The 20,895-nt window shown below is 34.5% G+C and overlaps 2 protein-coding genes across 3 annotated transcripts in view; one reads left to right on the plus strand and one right to left on the minus strand.

Moving 5' to 3' along the window:
• Positions 1–10,807, minus strand: part of LOC128210383 (bifunctional heparan sulfate N-deacetylase/N-sulfotransferase-like) — a 28,281-nt gene extending 17,474 nt beyond the window's left edge. For both annotated transcript variants that reach the window (XR_008257155.1, XM_052914716.1), the window contains exons 1-9: positions 10,703–10,807; positions 7,689–9,110; positions 6,757–6,883; positions 5,863–5,975; positions 5,258–5,443; positions 3,909–4,037; positions 2,628–2,810; positions 1,047–1,143; positions 71–194 (exon numbers count right to left, since the gene is read on the minus strand). Coding sequence is in view for 1 of the 2 variants with exons in the window: in XM_052914716.1 (XP_052770676.1) it covers positions 71–194; positions 1,047–1,143; positions 2,628–2,810; positions 3,909–4,037; positions 5,258–5,443; positions 5,863–5,975; positions 6,757–6,883; positions 7,689–8,732 (2,003 nt within the window). In the remaining variant the exon portion in view is untranslated. The remainder of the gene's footprint in view (positions 1–70; positions 195–1,046; positions 1,144–2,627; positions 2,811–3,908; positions 4,038–5,257; positions 5,444–5,862; positions 5,976–6,756; positions 6,884–7,688; positions 9,111–10,702) is intronic.
• A 39-nt stretch (positions 10,808–10,846) lies between these two features.
• On the plus strand, positions 10,847–19,494 carry LOC128205659 (manganese-dependent ADP-ribose/CDP-alcohol diphosphatase-like). Its single transcript, XM_052907476.1, has 4 exons — positions 10,847–11,118; positions 13,183–13,869; positions 14,872–14,997; positions 15,809–19,494. Exons 1-4 carry the CDS (start codon positions 11,049–11,051, stop codon positions 15,982–15,984), a joined length of 1,059 nt encoding a protein of 352 aa, XP_052763436.1. The 5' UTR covers positions 10,847–11,048; the 3' UTR covers positions 15,985–19,494.
• The last annotated feature ends 1,401 nt before the right edge of the window (positions 19,495–20,895 follow it).

The raw sequence follows: 20,895 nt of genomic DNA on the forward strand, positions 1-20,895 counted from the left end.
GAGAGTGCAGCTATAAATAGAACAATGGAAAAGCTAATAAATAAGAATTCTTAACACAAGTACACCCTACCAGTCAATGCCATTGAAATAGTTATTGCCATTGAAGAACTGAACCTCCTCGAAAGATTCCTTGCTTGGGAAGTTACTGCGGATCCAGGGATGCATGGACAGGAATGTGTACAGGGCTGTAGTGCCTGTATTAAGATATTTATTTTTTAATAAAATGATTTTAACATTTTACCAGGCCCCTGGAATATCACAAACATACTCAATCTACATCTCAATCTCAGGTTGTTTTACCACATCAAAGCAAAGTATTAAAAAATCTTGCATGTTTTTACTATTTTCAGAAACATATTTCCTCATAGAAAGTGCTGACAAAACATTTTGTCAATTTCTCAAAGAAAATATATTCTACAACCAAAAATAAACTTGAGTATATAGATTTGATTTGATTTGTTAAAAAACATTGAAATGAACTCAATTACACTTTATGCTGTAGAATATTTTTTGAATCTTGACTGAAGTTTTAAATCAACATATATTTTGAGAGAAAGCTCTTTTAAAATGTGTAAAAACATTTAGGATTTTTAATAACTTTAAATAATATGTGAAAAAATGAGTTGAGTCCTAGATTGAGATTTGACTTGAAATTTTTTGTGACATTTAGACCAGGTTAATATTGAGTTTAGTTGAACAAGGTAAATTCACAATAGCTCACAAAAGTAACAGCTGACCCCAATTTCTAAGATAAGTTTAATTGCCTTATTTAAGGAATGAATTGCATGATTGAGGTCATTTTTGAGTTATGAACCCAGTTGGGCTTGTGTGGAGTCAGATGGCTCCTTTAACCAGCCCAACTGCGCTCATTTCCCTGATAATGACATCAATCACTCAATTTATTACTTCATTTTTAAAAAGAGCTGTCTTTGTCAATTTAATTTAAATTATTCATTTTTAAAATAATTCAAATTTTAATAACTGTCAGTGATGAAAATTTGCGCAAGCCCACAAAAAAAGGTTAAAACTGAATCCTATGTTGATACCTGTTTTCTGCGGCCCAACAACAAGGAATTTTGGAAATCGGTCACATGTCTTGTTGGCTGACCAGATCTCCATGTGTTTCTCACTGTCACAAGGATTCTGAAACAAACACGTAGAATGTTTGCATGTCACAATGACAAAGTTAAGCAACAAACGTATTCACAGGTTCAAAGGGAATACCCAGTAGATACCAGTCGTTCAAAAATTCAGCAAATACATTATTTCCTGAAAACAAGCCTAGAACTGTCAATACAAACTAGTATGAAACCTTTAATACATCACTTTAAAAGAATATTTTGTCTCTGTGTCAGCTGAATTTACCCATCTAAAATAGCACATAATGACTTCCCAGTTTATAGTGTGTATACATGTAGTTAGCATGTGAAAGTCATGTGATTAGTAAAGATATAATTTATATTCCGACGCTTTTTTAAATTTATTGAGATTTACCTGGTTGACAAACCCCATAATTTTGAATTGGAAAAATAAGCCAAAGCTGTGAAAGATACATGTGTCATAAGCAATGTGAAATATCAGTAAGTAAGATTCAATGAATCAATGTACACAAAGATTTCAATTGTATGTAAGTTTTGACAATATTCTTTTTTTTGCAGTTCTATCATCTGGAGACTACCGTAGTCACTTTAAAATCTGCTATATTCAAGTAAATATAAACCTTTGACAGTTCCAGCACTGTTTATTGATGTAGTTCAGAACAGCGATCAAACCCAGGAGTCCTTTAAATTGATACACTAACTGCTTGGTCATCGACACAATACAATGAATCAGGACTTCTAAACATGTATTATGGATGGTTGAAACAGAAACAAGTTTTCAACAGTATTCATAACAAACCCATAAATGAACACAAAACATTACTTTATAAATAGAATAGAACAATGAAAGTTAATATGACCAGGGCTTCTAATCTAAGACCCAGTTCTGTTACAAATTTTCGGGATGTGTATTCTGTCAATTTTTTTTCGCGATGTGGCAATTTGTGAGCAGTGCTTTAGAGCCATCATAGTCGATTTAGATTGTAATCTATACAATAATTTATACAAAATTAATTTTAAACAAGAGCGGTCACAGACAGCTATATCCCCCGCCTCATTGGGGCATTTTGGTAACGAAAACCAATCAATGGTAAGGGTAGTTTCTCAGGGCAATCAATGGTAAGGGTAGTTTCTCAGGGACATAAGAAATGTGTAAAATTAAGAAAGGGCAATAACTCTTTCAAAAAAGGTCAAATTGCAAAAGCCTGACAATATGCGCTGCGTCACTATATAGTCATAAACGTAAGAGGAGTTGCGAAGAAACCAATTTTAAATGTAAAAAAAAGGGGCACACACCCACGCACGGAAGCGCGCCTACCATTACTATATCCCCCGCCTTTTCAAGGTGAAAAGGCGGGGGATAATGAGACTTTCACAGAATTCTATTTTTACTGACTTAAATAAACAATATTTGAACAAATTTTTTAGCCATTTTCTGAAACTGAAATCCGTCCGGCAAAGTCAAAATCGGCAAATTGTTGGTTTTAAGAAGCCCTGAATACAACATACTGCAAGCTGATAACCTACCCTCCATTGAGGCATCTGTTCCTCCGGAAACATATCGAAATACTTGATGGCGTGGTCCATGGGCGTCCCCTGTTTCAGTTTCAGGTTTGTCCAGCACTGTACAAACTTGATCACACTCTCGAACGTGTACAGGGCCAGCCGGTCGTTACCGTAGTTGGACAGGTGGGTCATGTAGATGTTTAGCTGGGGATAAGTACATTAAAAATATCAATATCCCAAAGGTAACAAGAGAAGCTTTTTAGCTAGAGGGTTATAGGAAGGTGCTGCATCACATCCTTTTTTGGAAGCACACTTCTTCCCTCATGGAGATGCGAATGTGTACCCTCCTGCCTTCAAAAAATTAATTGCTTAATAAAGATGCACTCTTAATCCTAAGTAGAGTTTACCACAATCATAATATTGTTTTAATATTCCAAATAGGATGAGTAAGTGTCGAAAACAATGGTTCTTATGAAGGATACCGAGTTTAATTTGAAAGAAATAAGCCATAAAACACGGTATATCTACCTTATGGGGCTATAATAAACCACAGTAAATCTTTAAGCATTTACCAATTATTTAATATTTTTGCGCTTTTTTGCCATCAAACACACAGTTACAATCTTGTAATTAGTTATTAATATTTTCCATAAATGCATTACTTAGTAAGTAGTTAAAGGTTTATAAGTCAAAATTGATGTTATACATTAATATCATATACTTAATATTAATTCAAATACGGTAAGCACAATTTCCAATATTTTCTAAGAAATTTATAAAGCTTTAAATATTCACTGCCAGATACAATGTGCCCTTTTTTTTACCTCATCACCCTGTCCCTTTTCTTCAAAACCCTGTCCATTTTCAAGCCTGGCTTAAAACCTAAACAGTGACATGTAACAAACACTTAAGATCATCTTTTTCTTTAAGTTGAAAAGAGGCATATATAAGTACTCAATTCTATTAAAGCCGAATGGAAACAATGCTAGTCTGCAGAAGGGTGGTACAATAAAAGACAGTGTGCAGCGCCCTTTCATATCTCTTTAGCAAAAACCATACATCATAAACATGTCCATATAACTATCACTGAACTTCTGCCTGTATAGTGAATTTCTTGACACATAGCATTATCTTATATGGAAAGCTCTGGAAAATGATTTGTTTTCCCTTAGTTTTGATTTTGTGAATTGTTTTTCATTCTTAAAATTTACCCGTAAAATGACATTCAACATATGTAATAAAATAGGTATGACAGTATTTCAATATCTAATTTGCATAATTACTCAACATCAAAATTCTCACCGGATTGTAAAGAAAAGTTTTGAAGAGTTCTCCACCATGAATACTCTTCTCCAGTCTGCCGGGACCACCAGGGTACGAGTCCAGCAGGTATGTGTGCGTGAACAGGCCACATGTCTGCCGGGGGAGAACCTGCAACACAATGGAACAATGCAAACAATCAAAGCATTTTGTTAGCGATAACAAAGAGTCTTTTAGTGAAGTTATGAACATGTGAGTTTGGTTAGTGATCATCAAACCAGACAAGTGGGTTTCCTCCCGGTTCTCTGGTTTCCCCCACAACACAAGACCACACTCTCGCATAACATCATGCCATTGTATGATTTATATAACGTTGTAATAACTTGTTTCACAATCGTTAAAAATAAGAAACAAATAAGTTTAAATCAACATTAGCATAGGTGAATGCTGGGAAAATTCAGATACTTTAAAATAATGCTGGGGCTGCCATGTCTGCCGGTGGGTGTGGAGCAAAAACTAACTTGCTTCCCCGAGATGATCGAGCTGATACAATTGGTCTGTCATATTATTGAACAGATTAGTTTCCTTTATAAATGGAGATGTCCGTCAATCAATTGCAATCTAAAAGGGGTTCCCCTCCCCCAAAACTCACCAAATTTACACAATTTGAAAAGTGACACCCTTAAGCCTTTCACAAAATCATTTAAATGGAAATTAAGAATAACTTTCAACCCATTGACGAGGAATACACACATGGCGTGTCATTCCCAGGGTCAACCATTTTAAGGGCGATTAAAAATAGACACTGATGACTTTACCAATTCGCTTCGCCCACTATGCTGACGATCATGGAACTCTATGTTGTAATTTAGACATTATGTCTGATTGTGCTCACGTTACACGTTACAAAATATGCAACTAAGTACACATGTGTGACTTCTTTTTCATTCTCCATACATTTTTAGATCAACTTGATCCATGACATTTAATAGTTCTTAGAGCTACACTCTCACAGTTGACAGTTTTGATAACATTTTATTATAAATTATTTGTCTTGGAATGAGCCAATATTGAGTGAATGTCTGGAAACTAGTGATATCAGGATGACTAAAGGTTTGATCGAAGTTTTCACATATACGGTCGAAAATTGACGTTTCATGGCTAAAAGCGTTATTTAACTTTAAAGAAAATCAAAATTTTCTGCTGTTTTTAAACAATTTAAGTATGTTTCATTGTGAGTTATCTTGTATGACTGAATTGAAGTCATTCATGCTAAAATCAGCTGATTCTGAGACAAAACTTTAAATAAAGTGTCATTCTGTTGAAGTTCAGCTCTTATGTAAAATCAAATATAACTGTAAAATCAAATGTTACTGTTTCCCTCTTCATACCATGATTCCCCTGTGCACAAAGCCCTTACGTCCCCAGGCGGGATGGAGCCGGGGGTATTCCTCAGTGCTTGTGACCTTTATGTCCCACACCGTCTTCCAGGCGGTATACACCGGGTCATGCACTGGAAACACACCGGAATGGTGGGGAGCCACCGCATACTGGTCCATTACTGAGATACCATTTTCCTGTATGGAAGAAGTCGATAAGTTATACAAAATTTTCTTTCAACAATTATTAACTCAAAACAGTGCTTTTTAGTGAAAAGGAAATATTAGTTTAGATAAATTACTTTAAACTCTAAAAGAAAATGCCCGCACCAGAGAAATTCATGATAATAAATGAAAATCCCCCTGGTTGACAGCAATTTTTTCTGGTTTTCTGAGCAAAATCCACTGTTTATGGCAATAATATTATAGCAGTCATCAAAATGAGACTTTTTGATGAACAAATTGACCAAACGATGAAATTCAGAATTTGACCATGTAGTTACCTGAACAAAAATCTGTTCTGTTCGGTTCATGAAATTCAGAACTTGAACAAGCATGTTAACAGTGCAATGCTTGCCGACTTGAAGTTACTTTGACCACAGTTCTAGAGAAGTTACCTTGGCAAATTGATAGTTTAGGTTCATGTTGTTGAGGAGTTCATCCTGGGAAAACTTGTGGGGCTGTTCATGACGCCACATGTGGGGGAACCAGTGGAAATGGTCCTTGTACTCTGGAAAAGAAAATCTCAAGTACATTCGAAACCCGTTGACTCAATATTGCATGGGCGATTTCCTTGTTGGCTCAAACTGGATGTGAAGGACCGATTTTGTTTTACTCTTTGTCAGCATTCCCGCTTGGCTCAATATTCTCGAGGCTCAAATTATTTTGGCTGATCCCTTGGATATCCAGCCTATGGGTTTCGACTGTTTTGTGTTCACATGCATCAACAAGACTTTAAATATATTACATCTAAAAGCAATATTTACAGCTTACTGCGTATATTTCAATTTCGAGATTATTTTCTAAAGAAAAAGTACTAAAATCTAGAATTTCTGCATGTAGCTCCCATACGCCATAGCGAAGATTCCAAAAATAGGTTTTGTGTAAGCTTATCTATACTCGCCCTCGGGCCATGCCCATTCAGCAAGTGATCTGATAAGAATGCAAGTCATTTTAGGTTTTTGGGGCATAGTGCACAGACAGAATGTAACCCTGTTGAGAGCTACCCTGGTTCTTTAGTGTGCACTGTCACATGGGACCCCCATTAAACGTCCCTTACGGAAGATGGTTAGTATTTTCTAAGAATGGTGCGGCAGGGAATCGAACCTGCAACTCCTGGATTTATAGTCAAGTGTGTTACAACTAAACCTCGAACCCGACACTTTTCCAAAAAAACAAAACAATGCTCTCTAGCAGTTTACAGCGCAAGGTTAAAATATCTTTCTATCCCCTTACTAGCAAATTTTGGATCTGATTTACATTTGTAGTTTTATAACTTTTTGAAACCATACCTAGGAGTGTTCTGTCTCCTAGATTCTCCTCCTCGTTACCGTGTTGATAGTACCAGCCAGAAAATCCCAGCATGAAGTGGAACCCCTCCACGGACTCTTGTAGACGTGACTGCGACTCCACCAGGGCCTGCAAACATGATAAGCTATTAATAGAAATTTTGTTTTTGAACCGCTGCATTTGAAAACTGATGTCTCCCTAATCTGGAGCATATTTGAAGAAATGCAAAGAGTGAAATAGGAAACTGCAATCTTATATTTTGCAGCAATCTTGTATGATCACTGGTTCTCAGATATTTACACAAAAACTGGCTCATTCCAAGACAAAAAATAAAAGAAGGTTGTCAAAACGGTCCATCTGTGAGAGTGCAGATTTAACAATGCTATATCAACAGTGTATAATAAATATGAGTTAATTTATTAAATTGAAGTGGAGGACATGTTTCTGAGTAGTTATGGGCCTCATGTGGGGTTCCTTTGCAAGAAAATTTAGGCAGGGTCTCAATATTTTTCTCATCAGGAAAATCTGTGCCATATTAATATAATACAGTATTGATAGAAGATCACTTTTGCATTTATTGTTTATTAGACAAAGACATACTTGTTACTGAAGATGAAAATCATGTTTTTTTTAACCGTTCAAGATTTAATGCCATCCACGAAAATTATTTGTTTTCTTGGTATTGTGAAAATAGTGACATCGTTTATTACTATAATCTGATGGCATCGGAAAATGTTACCCATATTAAATCTACCGATTGTTATGTTCATTATCTCATGAAAGCTACTGATCATACTTAAATTTGTTAACCAAGAGACACAACAACTTATTTAGTTACATATATGTATTTTGTTATATTTGATTTGCATTTCAACATGTATTATGGGATGGAGGCCTTATATTGAATAAAATTTTGTACCCTGTTTGTACATACCACAACATCATCAGCTTTCATTCTTGTTCCAATTGCTGCCACAAAAATATCATCAATGTCAATCTGAATGTATCTTTCCAGGGACAGACTGATCATACCATACGACAGGTAGGAAATACTGTCAAGAAGCATCAGGGAATGAAGCCAAAATGAGAAATCCTGCCCGAAAAACACACGTCGAATACCATCATTTTCGCCTTTATCTAGAATTGCAGGGTAGACAGTCTTGTTGCTATTTGCAGCTGATGGCTCATAGTCATCATAGAATGAGGCGATTTGAATGGCCGAGGCTAGAGGCTCGAAGGTTGAGTGGTTGAAATGGAAGACAGCCCATTCACCTTCAGGAAACGTTTCGCTGACAATCTCACCTGGCTTGGTGATTCTCCATACACGGGAATCTGGATTCAGTTTGTATTCTTTTATACCCACATTGTAGTGTACAGTGAGACTAAAATCTGGAAACTTTTCCATTGAAACGCCATTGTCATTTTGCGGTTTCATAAAAAATATCATTCCAACTTTAAATTCATAGCAATACTTATCAATTAATTGCCTACTCCAGTCGTCTAAGGTCATATACAAATTAATGGTCTCAAAGATAACAATGCCAAATCTTCCCTTTCCCATATGCGTCAATGTGGGAATTTTATTCCCCTCGACAATCTTGTAAACAAATCTTGCAGACTCCATACCAATTGCAATATTTTTGGCATTTCTGGAAAACGGAGTTTCCACTACAATAAGAACCTTACGTCCTATTTTCAAGTCTCCCTGAACATTGTGATTATGTGGCCCTTTATTTGACAGCGGGCGATTATGGAGTGAGTTACATGTCGTGTAAGGTGTTGGAGGGGGGTGCCTCGTTACTCTGTCAACATTTCTGATCACATGCCCATTCCGATAGTTGAGAATTCCGAACACTACAAGGACTGTGAGAATAACTATCACTAATGCCCTGGTAAGTGTACATCTTCTTTGACAGAATAACCTCTGCGCTGTTCGTGGAAGTATGTCAATCTTGAAAATCATCCTCAAGAGTTTCATTCTGCCGACTCTTTTAAAGTTCAACACTTGGATCACATCTAGAAAGAATTTTCATCTACATTTCATATAAAAAACCAAAGCATATTTCCATAATAGTAGTCGAAATTGGCACAAGCCAGCTGCTGAAGCCCTTCACTGGTGATTTTTTTTTCAGACTTGCTCAAATACTCCAGATTAAATTATTAATATACAGGTTGCAGGGCTCTTTTTTTAAAATAATGCCAAGTGCAAATGTAAGAATTCTGGCAGAATCGTTCATTCAAAATTCTAATTTTGATGATAAATCACATTTATGAAGAATTCTCATCGACACTTCATACATGTATACACCTCTCTTTTCTCAGCATCATTATACGCCTTCAATTTCTGCCTATAGACCTGAAAAAAAATTATAAGGATTTCAGAATATGAAATACTACATTAAGTTATCGAAAATCGCTCTTAAATTATAACTAATCATCAGAAATAATCGGACAAGTGTATTTGATCAAGTTTTGATTCTGTAATCAAAATCCAAAGTTCATTGAGACAGTAAAACTTAAAAGATATTAAAAAAGTATATTTAAGCTACATTTCAATAAATATGAACCAGAGTATTTAACAATGATGAAACAAAGATGAAACCAATATCATTACAATCATGATGATGTGTTTTTGTTTAATCAAAAGATATATTGTCATTGATAACCCGAGGTTTTTCCATGAATACCAAAAAAACAAAATGCTTATGACTTTTTTCTCTTATTTTTAATTAAAACTGAATCATAAGCCATAATCAATTTTTCTAGGATTATGCAACCACTCATTTCTCATGTATCTGCCATAGTCATTAAATAGACATAAAAACCCTTTACGGCCTTTCAGGTGGACTACATGTAGGTTTATCTAAGTTTATTAGTCTTATACCAGATTCTTCTTATCCCGAAATGTTTAATTGAGTTTGTTAAAATAAAATAGATTATAAAAGGATATATTCAAATTTAACCATTATAAAAATTGCAAAAGCATTTAGCCCAAAATAAGCATAAAATCCACATAAATCTATAAAATAGTAAAAAAAATTGGACTTATAATTATATTTATGTCAGCAATTTAGTGTCAATAAAGTGTTTGATGTTAAACTTCTGATACGATAACATTTAAGTCAAGACCAATGGCGTTTCATTCACCATACTATGGTCCATGGATTTAACAGCAGTGAGTATAAGCCTGCGTATACCAAGGCAAAAACCTTAAAAATTCTTTATACTGTTAAATATATCTGTGTGTACATTATATAAATTGGACAACGAATAGCAACATCCCAGCACTGGCAGACCTAGCCACAATAATGAGCGTATATATGTTTAGGGAACTTTTTATAACATTTGGATATTCATTTTGTTCCCACAAGTCGACTGATTCTTACCAATGTAAAATATATTCTTCTACTGTAACTACACATTATTTAACACTGCTTTGTTAAATAAAGACACAAAAAGTACACATGCATTATTTTTAGCCAATACCTTTCTTCTATTACACATATGAAGTGTTTCATGAAACACAAACTCAGATCGATTAGTCAACAAAGCAATGCCATTTTTTAACTATCTAGCAGGTGCCTGTTATCTTTCTGCTCAATATACTTAGCGCTGGGATCTGTCATTCTTGGCTAGGAAAACAACAAGTGAGATATGGAAACATAGAGTCGCCAAAACGAAAATCGTCAAAGCCTGAAGTGGCTGTTTATATGGACTATGTCGGACCTTGACCTTAGTTAAAAATAAGAATATAATTAAAAATTCACATAAATTTATAACATGCACTGCATTGTTATAGACTGATAGATGTCAAAAATAGTTTAGTTTGGTGGTCTGTAACCTAGTAACTTGTTATCAAATTATCCTCAAATTAACTGTGCATGGACAAACAAAGGATTTTCTGAAGGCAAATCAACACTAAATTCCAGGAATATGAAGTAAACTTACAGCCGAAATTACCAAAATGTCATTTTCGGTTCAGATAAACTGCCAACAATGAAAAACAACAACAATTTTGGTAATTTGTGACTGACGTACTGTAAACTTATTTTGTTGTAAAATTCACAATTACAGATTTTATGACGGGTTTTTATTTCGATCTTACGAAAAAAAGTAAACTCTTGCGAAACAATAACAAAAATGCGAAATTCTTCACGATTTTATAAATACAAGCTAAAGAAGGACTCATCTTTATGAAATAGCAGTAACAGTTACAGTATAGCTATTCAGATTCATCTATTTAACACACGGAATTAGAGGACATCTCTAGATATCGTACTTATAGCATTGTTGAATGTTCTACCGGACGCCAAATATTCCGGATATCATTAGAAATTCTTTCTTAGGCCGATTACGTTGGAGAGGTAAAATCAACATTATTATATTTGTTTTAAACATCGTATCCTTAAATATCGTATCCTTATATTAATTACAAGGAATTGGAAGTTGCTTAGTCTGCCTTGATGTTCATAAAATAAACCTGGGAGGAAAAGTGTGCACGGTGAACCTATGACTGCTAGAAGACAAGCATGGCGATCTTACCAAATGAGCTAATGGCGTGACTGGTTCTTACCCACTCATACTACATTTACAAAAAGCAGATCTGATTTAACCCTGAAAAATTGTCTTACAATCATATTGTATCTGTTACTTGTATCAGTCCTATAAGGCAGCTTATAGAACTTAAGGGGTGTTATGAAGGTAAGATTATTTTAAGATGTAATTATTGTAGTGTTCGTGGGTAAGAACCAGCTGCATGGTTAGCTCAGTTGGTTAGAGCATGGTGCAAGTGTACTCAACTTCTAGTGGTCATGGGTTTTTGCCCTGTGCAGGTCACATTTTTCCTCCCAGGTTTACTTAACTGGTGTCAGAAGTAAAAGGCAAGAGAACCTAGATCAGCCTGATAGACAAATGGGGGAGGAGTGTAGTGTGAATGGGTAACCAGCCGCCAGGTTAGCTCAGTTGGTTAGGGCGACATGCCAGTGTTCCGGCAGGCACACTTTTCCTCCCAGGTTTACTTTATTATTTTGATTTAACATAAGCCCTATAGAGGCAAACAAACATACATTTCTTTAAATGCAGTCCTAGGCTCTTGCTTTAAGTGTTTCAAACCAAAGAGCATAAGGCAGCTCTGCACCCTGTGAACCCCACTAAGCTGCTGGGTAAATTCGCAATTCAGGCATTTTGACAATTCTAATGGCCCTGGCTCCATTTGCAAAACGGTGAAAAAAATACAACAATGCTTATCATTGACAAAACTCCAAGTGGGGATTGAACCTTGAGCCTTCTGAATTATAGTCTCAGGGCTTTTTCTATAGTACCCAAGGGTCCGACTATTGGACCCATTCCCAAAGCAAAATGTAAGATATTTTTCCCAATCTTCAGAATAAAATCCCATTCAATTTTTTTTTTTAAATATTGTTATCAAGTCTTTTTACCTGTACTGGTTCATTTTCAACATCCTAATAAATTATGTGATGTAAAGTTTATTTGATAATTGAACGCTGAAATCATTGATTTCATCACAATGATGGATCAGTATGAACTATTATCTGTCATGATTTATTGAAATCAATTTTATTTACACCCAAGGATCGATATTTCAGCCATTTTGGGTCTTTTAAAGGGAAATAAACTAATATGAAATCATTTTTTAATTCGCAGGAGACTAGACAGATTTTTCTTTTAACTGTAAAATTTCCCAATTTCGGCATTTTCTGATGACACAAAATTTCCCAAAATGTCTAGGGTCTTTTTGCCAAAATGGGCAGAAAAAGCCCTGAGTCTGATACACTAACCATTGGGTCATTCCAACAGATAAAGATATATTGAAAAAGTGCTGGAATATTGCATCTGTACTTATTGTGTCCCATACTGTTGTTTTGGTTACTTGCTTGTAGGATTCTTCTTGTGTGAGGGAGGCGACCTTACTGGCTAAGAAGTTTAACATTGACTCAATGGAGTTATTATCAGCAGGGCTTCCGTTAAAGGAAGTTCGGAAGTTTATTTCTCCTTAGAAATGGGGCAAAACTTCCAAAATTAATTCCTTGAAAGTACAAAAACTTCCATAATTTTGAAGAAAACTTCCAAAGTTGAAAGCTTGAAAGTTCAAAATATCAAAACCTTTTGTCAATATTACTTTTATAGTCACAATTTGACTCAATTTAACTTCTTTTAGTAAAATGAATTATTATAATATAAGTCTGTGAATTTGGCAAGTTAAAGTTGCAAATTATTTGATATTAAATATATATGTGGAAAAATAGTTGAAAAAGATATTGTATTCAGGCGACTTAAACTTCCACATTTCAGTGTAAAACTTCCAAAATTGATTGACAGGAAGTTTATACTTCCAGTTTCAAATTCTTAATGGAAGTCCTTATTATATTTATATTGAATATACATGTATTAGTATTTGTCTTTTTCAGGAATGGAAATTAGCAAAAGTGTCAACAAAGTCCATTTTGCTTTTGGTGTGATCGCAGATGTGCAGTACGCAAACATAGAAGATGGGTACAATTTTGCAAAGACCACTCGCAGATACTATCGCACAGCTCTGCCAATGCTTACCCGAGCCATAGATAGCTGGAAGTCAGATGGTGTTTGTAAACCGCAGTTTGTTTTACAACTCGGTGATGCATTGGATGGGAAAAACAAAGGACATAACATATCTGAGTCATCATTGACATCTGTCGTGAATGAATTTTCAAAGTTTAAAGGTCCTATGTACCATATATGGGGAAACCATGAATACTACAATTTTAGTCGGCAACAATTGATGTCATCACCTCTGTACTCCGGAAAGGAACAAAATGCCATTCCTGTTGAAGGCAAAGCCTACTATGCAGTTATTCCGCATTCAAAGCTTAGGATCCTCGCTCTTGACTGTTATGAAATAAGCCAGCTTGCAAGTCCACATGGTAGTTTGGAATACACGCAAGCTTGTGAATACATGGCAAACAATGTGAATGAGGATCAGAATTCCTCTATTGGTTTGGAAGGGGTGAACAGGAGGTTTGTCAAGTACAATGGTGCCTTCAGCGAGGAACAGATCATCTGGATTGACAGCAATCTCGGGGAAGCTGAGGAGTTGAAACAAAATGTGATAATCATTGGTAGGTTACTCCACATGCTGTTTTAAAGTGGTTATCATGTTAGCATTATACTTGGTGTTTTAACTGTTATCAAGTCTTCATTTTTCAGTATACATCTGTGATAGTAATAAAGTATGTTTGGCATCTTTCCATTTGTATGTCAGTATGGTTTAAGGTAAAGAGTTATTAGGGGTTTTAGCCAAGTTTTCAAAAGGATAGGGTGCTGCTGAAAAAGGACAGGGTGCTAAGGGAGAAAATGGCTCTTTTTTTGTGGCAGGGAAGAATTTGAATATAATTACATAATTATTAATTCCACAAAAATACAGTAGTAGGAATTTTGTTTAATTGAAGTAATAATAGGTCTCAACTGCCGAATAAGTGAAGCTTGTATGAATTTTAAATAATATTTTAAGTTTTAATCAAAATAAAAGATTATCTCATGCATTTAGTTATATATGAAGGCACTCTTCCATAACTCTTTAGCTAAAACCGTAGGTTATGGATTAAGCAAAACAAATCTTAATACCGGTATCCATATTGTTCTAGTCCTTTTAGATGATCGTTACAAGCCTAGAGTTTAAGCTAATTAGCTATGGAAAGGTGATGCACCCTGTCCTTCTTTGGTGGCACCCTTCAGACCATCATGGACACCCTTATGCCTTCATTCTAAAAATAAAAGCTAAAGACTGTCAACTTTTTATTTTGTTTTATTAAAACAACACTTACATTATGAGTGTTTTAATATGTAGTTTGAAACTTTTAAAGCTTTTTTAAACTATAGATAAAGAATTAACACTATACTCCTATGAGGAAAATAACGTTCTAACCAAAATATGACATAATAAAAAAATAAAATAAAAAGCCTTCCTTCATGTACCCTACCTGTTTTTGAAAAGGATTTAACCCTAACCAATCCAATTTTTTTTTACTACGTATTTGCAACTATGTCAATTTGTTGCTTACTGGTACTTGTACACCAGTAAATGAGTTATTAATAATGTGTGTCAAATGAAATACTTGCAGGTCACTGTGGCATATGTCCAGGGGCGACAGACGACTCATGCCTGTGCTGGAATTTCCCCGATGTCCTGAGTGTTATACAGTCGAGACCATGCGTTCTTGCGTACCTGTCAGGACACGACCATTCTGGTGGGAACCATTATTTACTCATTTGTCCATTTAATCATTAAAGTTCAGTCAAACTTTTTAAAGTTTCTACAGTTGCCACTTTGTCTGTCCTTTGGTCAGTCCGTCACACCTTTGTCCTGAGAACAACAACTGATATAATATTAATTAACTTATTTCAATGAAGCTTGAAGCATAGACAGATTGAGGGCAAAATGCACAAGTGCAGTGTGCAAGAACCAGTATCCTAACTTTGGCCGTTGCAGAATCATCCCCCACTTTTACTTTCACAGTATGCATTACAGACGCATTGGTTGAACGTAGCTCAAGCCCGCCAGCCTTGCTGTGGTAATTTGCTCTCCAGGCTAACTTAAATTTTGGATTTTATGTAATGGAGCAAATTAAAAATTGATGCCAAGCAATTGTGCTTTTATGCTTTCGTGAATATATGTAACTGTATTTTTGGGCCGGTGGCCTTGTCTACTAATAAAATAATTGAAATTGAATTGAATTGAGTTAGAATTCAGGGGGAATTTTCAATAAAGATCTTAGTCCAGTTTAGCCATGAATTGAAATTATCTTAGTGTCATATATTCCTTGTTTGCTTCATACATTGTATTTGAGTGAATAGAACTTTAGCCAGTATTAAAAACACAGAGTTGAGGAAATAAAAACAATGGATGTGTTGCCATTTGTGATGCTTATACAAATTTAAGATAATTGAAGTTAAGATTAAAATCCTTTATTGAATTGGCCCCATGCTTGTTCATCCAAAAAATTATTTCGATGACTGGACTATGTTTATACATGTTCTTAGAAATTTCATGTATTACAGGTGGCAGGAATGTGGACGAACATGGAATTCTTCACATGGCTTACCCAGGGGTTCTGGAAAACAATGTGGAGTCAGATTTTGGAACATGTTACATGTACAGTGATAAACTTGTGATGAAGGGGAATGGGCGTGTTCCAAATCTTGAGCTGAACCTTAGGTATAAGATTGACTCTTGACGAATGCCCAGTCCATAGCTGCTGTATCTTACCTTTTTGTTTTAGCGAGAAATTTTAACAGGCAGAGGGGGGAATTTGAGGTGTATTATTGTTAAATTGCTATATCGCATATTTTACCTTAAAGTTGCTTTGGTTTGTGGTAAAATTGGCAAAATATGCCATATTCATGTCAAGGGACCATGATTTTATGGATGAAGTTTATATTTCTATATTTCTACATGTGGAACAGACAAATTATCTGTAATTGAGTTTTGTATTTATCATTAAACATTTGGCTATGTATTAAAATCACATGCATGTCATGGGATGAAAGCAAACAAGTAATTTAAAGTTTTTATTTTCAAGTGAAGATTTCGTAATTTACCACTAAGATTCTTAAATGAACCAAGGCCCTGTTTAGATAAAAATCGAAAGTCCTCAGATCATAAATTTCTAGGCTTAACATTCTCGTAAATTGCATTTCAATAAAATATGTTATAAGGACAAACCTTTAATTGCATAGTTTCTGCCCTTTACTTTACTCGAGCACTCTGAACCAGGGTAAGATAAGCAACCAAGATATCTTATAGAAATGGGGCGCAGGCCCTAGGGGCTAATATTACATATTATATAAATATAATTAAGACCAAAAATTTCAACCTATCTATTAAATTGAAAGCACTCCACATTGAAAGCATTCTAACCTTTACAATACTGCTATATGCAACAGCCCACATTGAAAGCACTCTAACCTTTACAATACTGCTTTATGCAACACCCCACATTGAAAGCATTCTAACCTTTACAATACTGCTTTATGCAACACCCCACATTGAAAGCATTCTAACCTTTACAATACTGCTTTATGCAACACCCCACATTGAAAGCATTCTAACCTTTACAGTACTGCTTTATGCACTAGCCCACATTGAAAGCATTCTAACCTTTACAATACTGCTTTATGCAACACCCCACATTGAAAGCATTCTAACCTTTACAATACTGCTTTATGCAACACCCCACATTGAAAGCATTCTAACCTTTACAGTACTGCTTTATGCAACACCCCACATTGAAAGCACTCTAACCTTTACAATACTGCTTTATGCAACACCCCACATTGAAAGCACTCTAACCTTTACAATACTGCTTTATGCAACACCCCACATTGAAAGCATTCTAACCCTTACAATACTGCTTTATGCAACACCCCACATTGAAAGCATTCTAACCTTTACAATACTGCTTTATGCAACACCCCACATTGAAAGCATTCTAACCTTTACAATACTGCTTTATGCAACACCCCACATTGAAAGCATTCTAACCTTTACAATACTGCTTTATGCAACACCCCACATTGAAAGCATTCTAACCTTTACAGTACTGCTTTATGCAACACCCCACATTGAAAGCACTCTAACCTTTACAATACTGCTTTATGCAACACCCCACATTGAAAGCATTCTAACCTTTACAATACTGCTTTATGCAACAGCCCACATTGAAAGCATTCTAACCTTTACAGTACTGCTTTATGCAACACCCCACATTGAAAGCATTCTAACCTTTACAGTACTGCTTTATGCAACACCCCACATTGAAAGCATTCTAACCTTTACAGTACTGCTTTATGCAACACCCCACATTGAAAGCACTCTAACTTTTACAATACTGCTTTATGCAACACCCCACATTGAAAGCATTCTAACCTTTACAGTACTGCTTTATGCAACACCCCACATTGAAAGCATTCTAACCTTTACAGTACTGCTTTATGCAACACCCCACATTGAAAGCATTCTAACCTTTACAATACTGCTTTATGCAACACCCCACATTGAAAGCATTCTAACCTTTACAATACTGCTTTATGCAACACCCCACATTGAAAGCATTCTAACCTTTACAATACTGCTTTATGCAACACCCCACAATGAAAGCATTCTAACCTTTACAATACTGCTTTATGCAACACCCCACATTGAAAGCATTCTAACCTTTACAATACTGCTTTTTGCAACAGCCCGCATTGAAATCTGCTTTCATCTTAAGCCAAAATTATTAGAAAAAAATATTTGGCAATTCCACACATACATTTTTTACTTCCTACAACATGGCCATCAATTCCATAACAAAAAAATCCAAACAAAATATGACCAACAGAGAGGCTAAAACACATTAGTTTTTTTGAGACGCTCAGGAAATATCAAACAAATTGTTCAGTTATTTGAGGCCTTAAATGCATACACTGCCTGAGTATGTACATGTTCACTTCCGGAGTATTGAGTCACAAAGCTTCGATTGTTTTGTCCATTTTTTTAAAAAATGTATCATTTGTACATCCTCAGGTTCATGTTAAAATTGCTTATAGCTTAAATAGTTTGTTGTTGTATTAATACTATTTCAGGTATTATTATTATTTATTATTATTTATTTTTAACTTTTTTGCATTCCATGATAAGGATATGTATATGTATAATTAATGTATAATTAATTGTCACTTGATCACTATGTTATATGCCTGTCATTGTAAAAACGCTGTTTGCTCATGAGCATTTCTTCTTGATGTACTTGTGAATAAGCTCTATATTAATGATTATGATTCAAAATAAACCTTGTTAGAATGTTAATAATTCTATTACTCAGGTGATGTTATTGTTGTTTCCAGTCAAGTCCTAGATGTCTTTCATTGACAACAGCAGAAATTACTAATGATTAAGAATGATAAGAATACTGTTAAAGGGACTAGACACCAGATGATACATTTGAAAGAAAAAATAGAAAATTTTCAAATGCTTACATAAAATTAACATTGTTATGTACAAGGCAAAGAATCTTACTTACTGATGTATCTCATTGTTTAAGACGCATACATCTTTCCCAATTATTTTTTTAATTTGAAATTTACTGGGTTTGTACATGTATATCCCAGGTAGTTTAAAAATAGCTTAAGTATATTTATCTGTTTTCATAACTGGTATGGTTTTAATATTATGCACTATTTTTAAATGGGGAAACTTAGATCAGACGGCATTGTGTTTATTCTTTTAATCATATAAAATTATGTATTATCAGGCTCCTACTATTCTAGGCTTGTTTTGAGAAAATACTGTATTTGCCGATTTTTGGACCATCTGGTGTCTGGTCCCTTTAAGAATTATTGTACAGGCGTTATTTGTTTACTTAAAACATGAACATTGTTGTCCTTAAAAGAGCAAAAACAATATGGAAATTCTCTCAAGTTTGCTGAATAGTTAAAACATTTCTTTTTATAGTGAATCTTTTTATAAAAAAAATAATAGTTAAAAGTAGAACCATTTATATGTCGGAACTGAGAAGCTGTTGATATTATATGTTTTAACATTTATGTTTACTTTTTAGCATATGTTATAAACTTTAAATGCAAGACAAATTAGTATTTATGTATTATGTTTTATGTTGTAATATTTAATAACTTTTATGTTGTTAATGGTACTCACTCATGGTTTGTAAAATGCACTCGTTTATGATGAAATAAAGTGTGACAAAGCATAAGGAGTTTTAAAATTAAGCTACCGAAAGCTGTAACACTTTAGCGAATGTTGTTGATATTTGCTCAACTATCGTGTTTGAAGACCACAATTTTCATTAGCGTTAATAATGCAATTGGTCACTTAGAATAATATTGCTCTTTTAGAAGTATACCCAACCAACCATTTGGAATATCCCCAAGTATGGGAGATATGACTTAGTGAAGCCATAACACTTTTTAAAGGCATATACTCAACCAACCATTTGGAATAAATTTCCCCGTTTCAGCAACACAATATCTCACACGGGAAATATGACTTAGTGAAGCCATAATACAGCCTTTTCAAAGGCGTATACCCAACCAACCATTGGGAGTATTTCCCGTTTCGGCAACACAATATCTCGCACGTGACATGTGATGGGGTGAGGCCATAATACAGCCTTTTCAAAGGCGTATACCCAATTATCAGTTGCCCGTTTCTATCCGCCATGACCTCCGACAATCTGCACTTATTAACAGTAGTGTAATTACTCTGTTTCCTATATATATAACACAAAATATGTTGCTTTTTTATAACTGAGAGATAGTAAAGACAAGGAAATCCATAATATTGGCATTTTCCCTTATTGCTGCTCAAATTATGCAAAAAAAAATTGAATTTGTTGAATAACAAAGTGACCTTTCAGTAGACTATTTCAACCCTCCAAATTCTTAATGTGACCGTACATATGATATTATACGTATCTCTTACATTAGTCTTAAAACAAGAATTATTATTATGTGAATTAGTGTAATATGATATTGACGACATGTTCTTGCGATTTTTTTTATTTTGATTTTTTTTCTTCTTCTTGTGCGTCAAGTTTTAAATTCGAAGTATATAAATTTGCTTTTAAGTTTGTTTGGACAAACTGTTCATGAAAAAGACAATTCAGTTAATTTGAGTTATATTTTTTTATTAAATTTAGATAAAAGATCAAATATCATATAGCTAAAGGTCACAAAACGTATATACGTATAGATAAAACAAAATCATCTTCGTAAATGACTCAAATCAATGTATAAGCTTGTGCATTTATAATGACTATGATCACTTCTAAATCCTACATGTATGTTCCTTTAAGGAACAGTTTCGCATTTCATTTAATACGGATATTAATTCTTTCAGAGAAATATTACGGTAGTTATATCAATAATAATAATAAATCATTAAACTTGTATAAAGGCTATTTTTAATGGAGAAAGGAAGAAAAACAGTAAATTTGATTCAAACAAATGTCGTTTAATGTTGACTTTCATAAAGGAAATTAATTTTAATTAATTAATTTTCTACTGAAACAAAATTACGATATTATTTAGAAATTAATTATTTTAAAGTTTAGACATTCAATTATTTCCACCTGAATCAAACATTGAGT

Source organism: Mya arenaria, chromosome 2 (assembly GCF_026914265.1).
Source record: "Mya arenaria isolate MELC-2E11 chromosome 2, ASM2691426v1".
NCBI classification, from domain to species: Eukaryota; Metazoa; Mollusca; class Bivalvia; order Myida; family Myidae; genus Mya; species Mya arenaria.

Excerpts from the sequence above, each read along its gene's own strand:
- LOC128205659 (XM_052907476.1), top strand. The coding sequence starts at position 11,049 with ATGTTCTACCGGACGCCAAATATTCCGGATATCATTAGAAATTCTTTC. Across the intron at positions 13,870-14,871 it reads ACAAAATGTGATAATCATTG|GTCACTGTGGCATATGTCCA; the intron begins GTAGGTTACTCC and ends AAATACTTGCAG. Across the intron at positions 14,998-15,808 it reads GTCAGGACACGACCATTCTG|GTGGCAGGAATGTGGACGAA; the intron begins GTGGGAACCATT and ends CATGTATTACAG.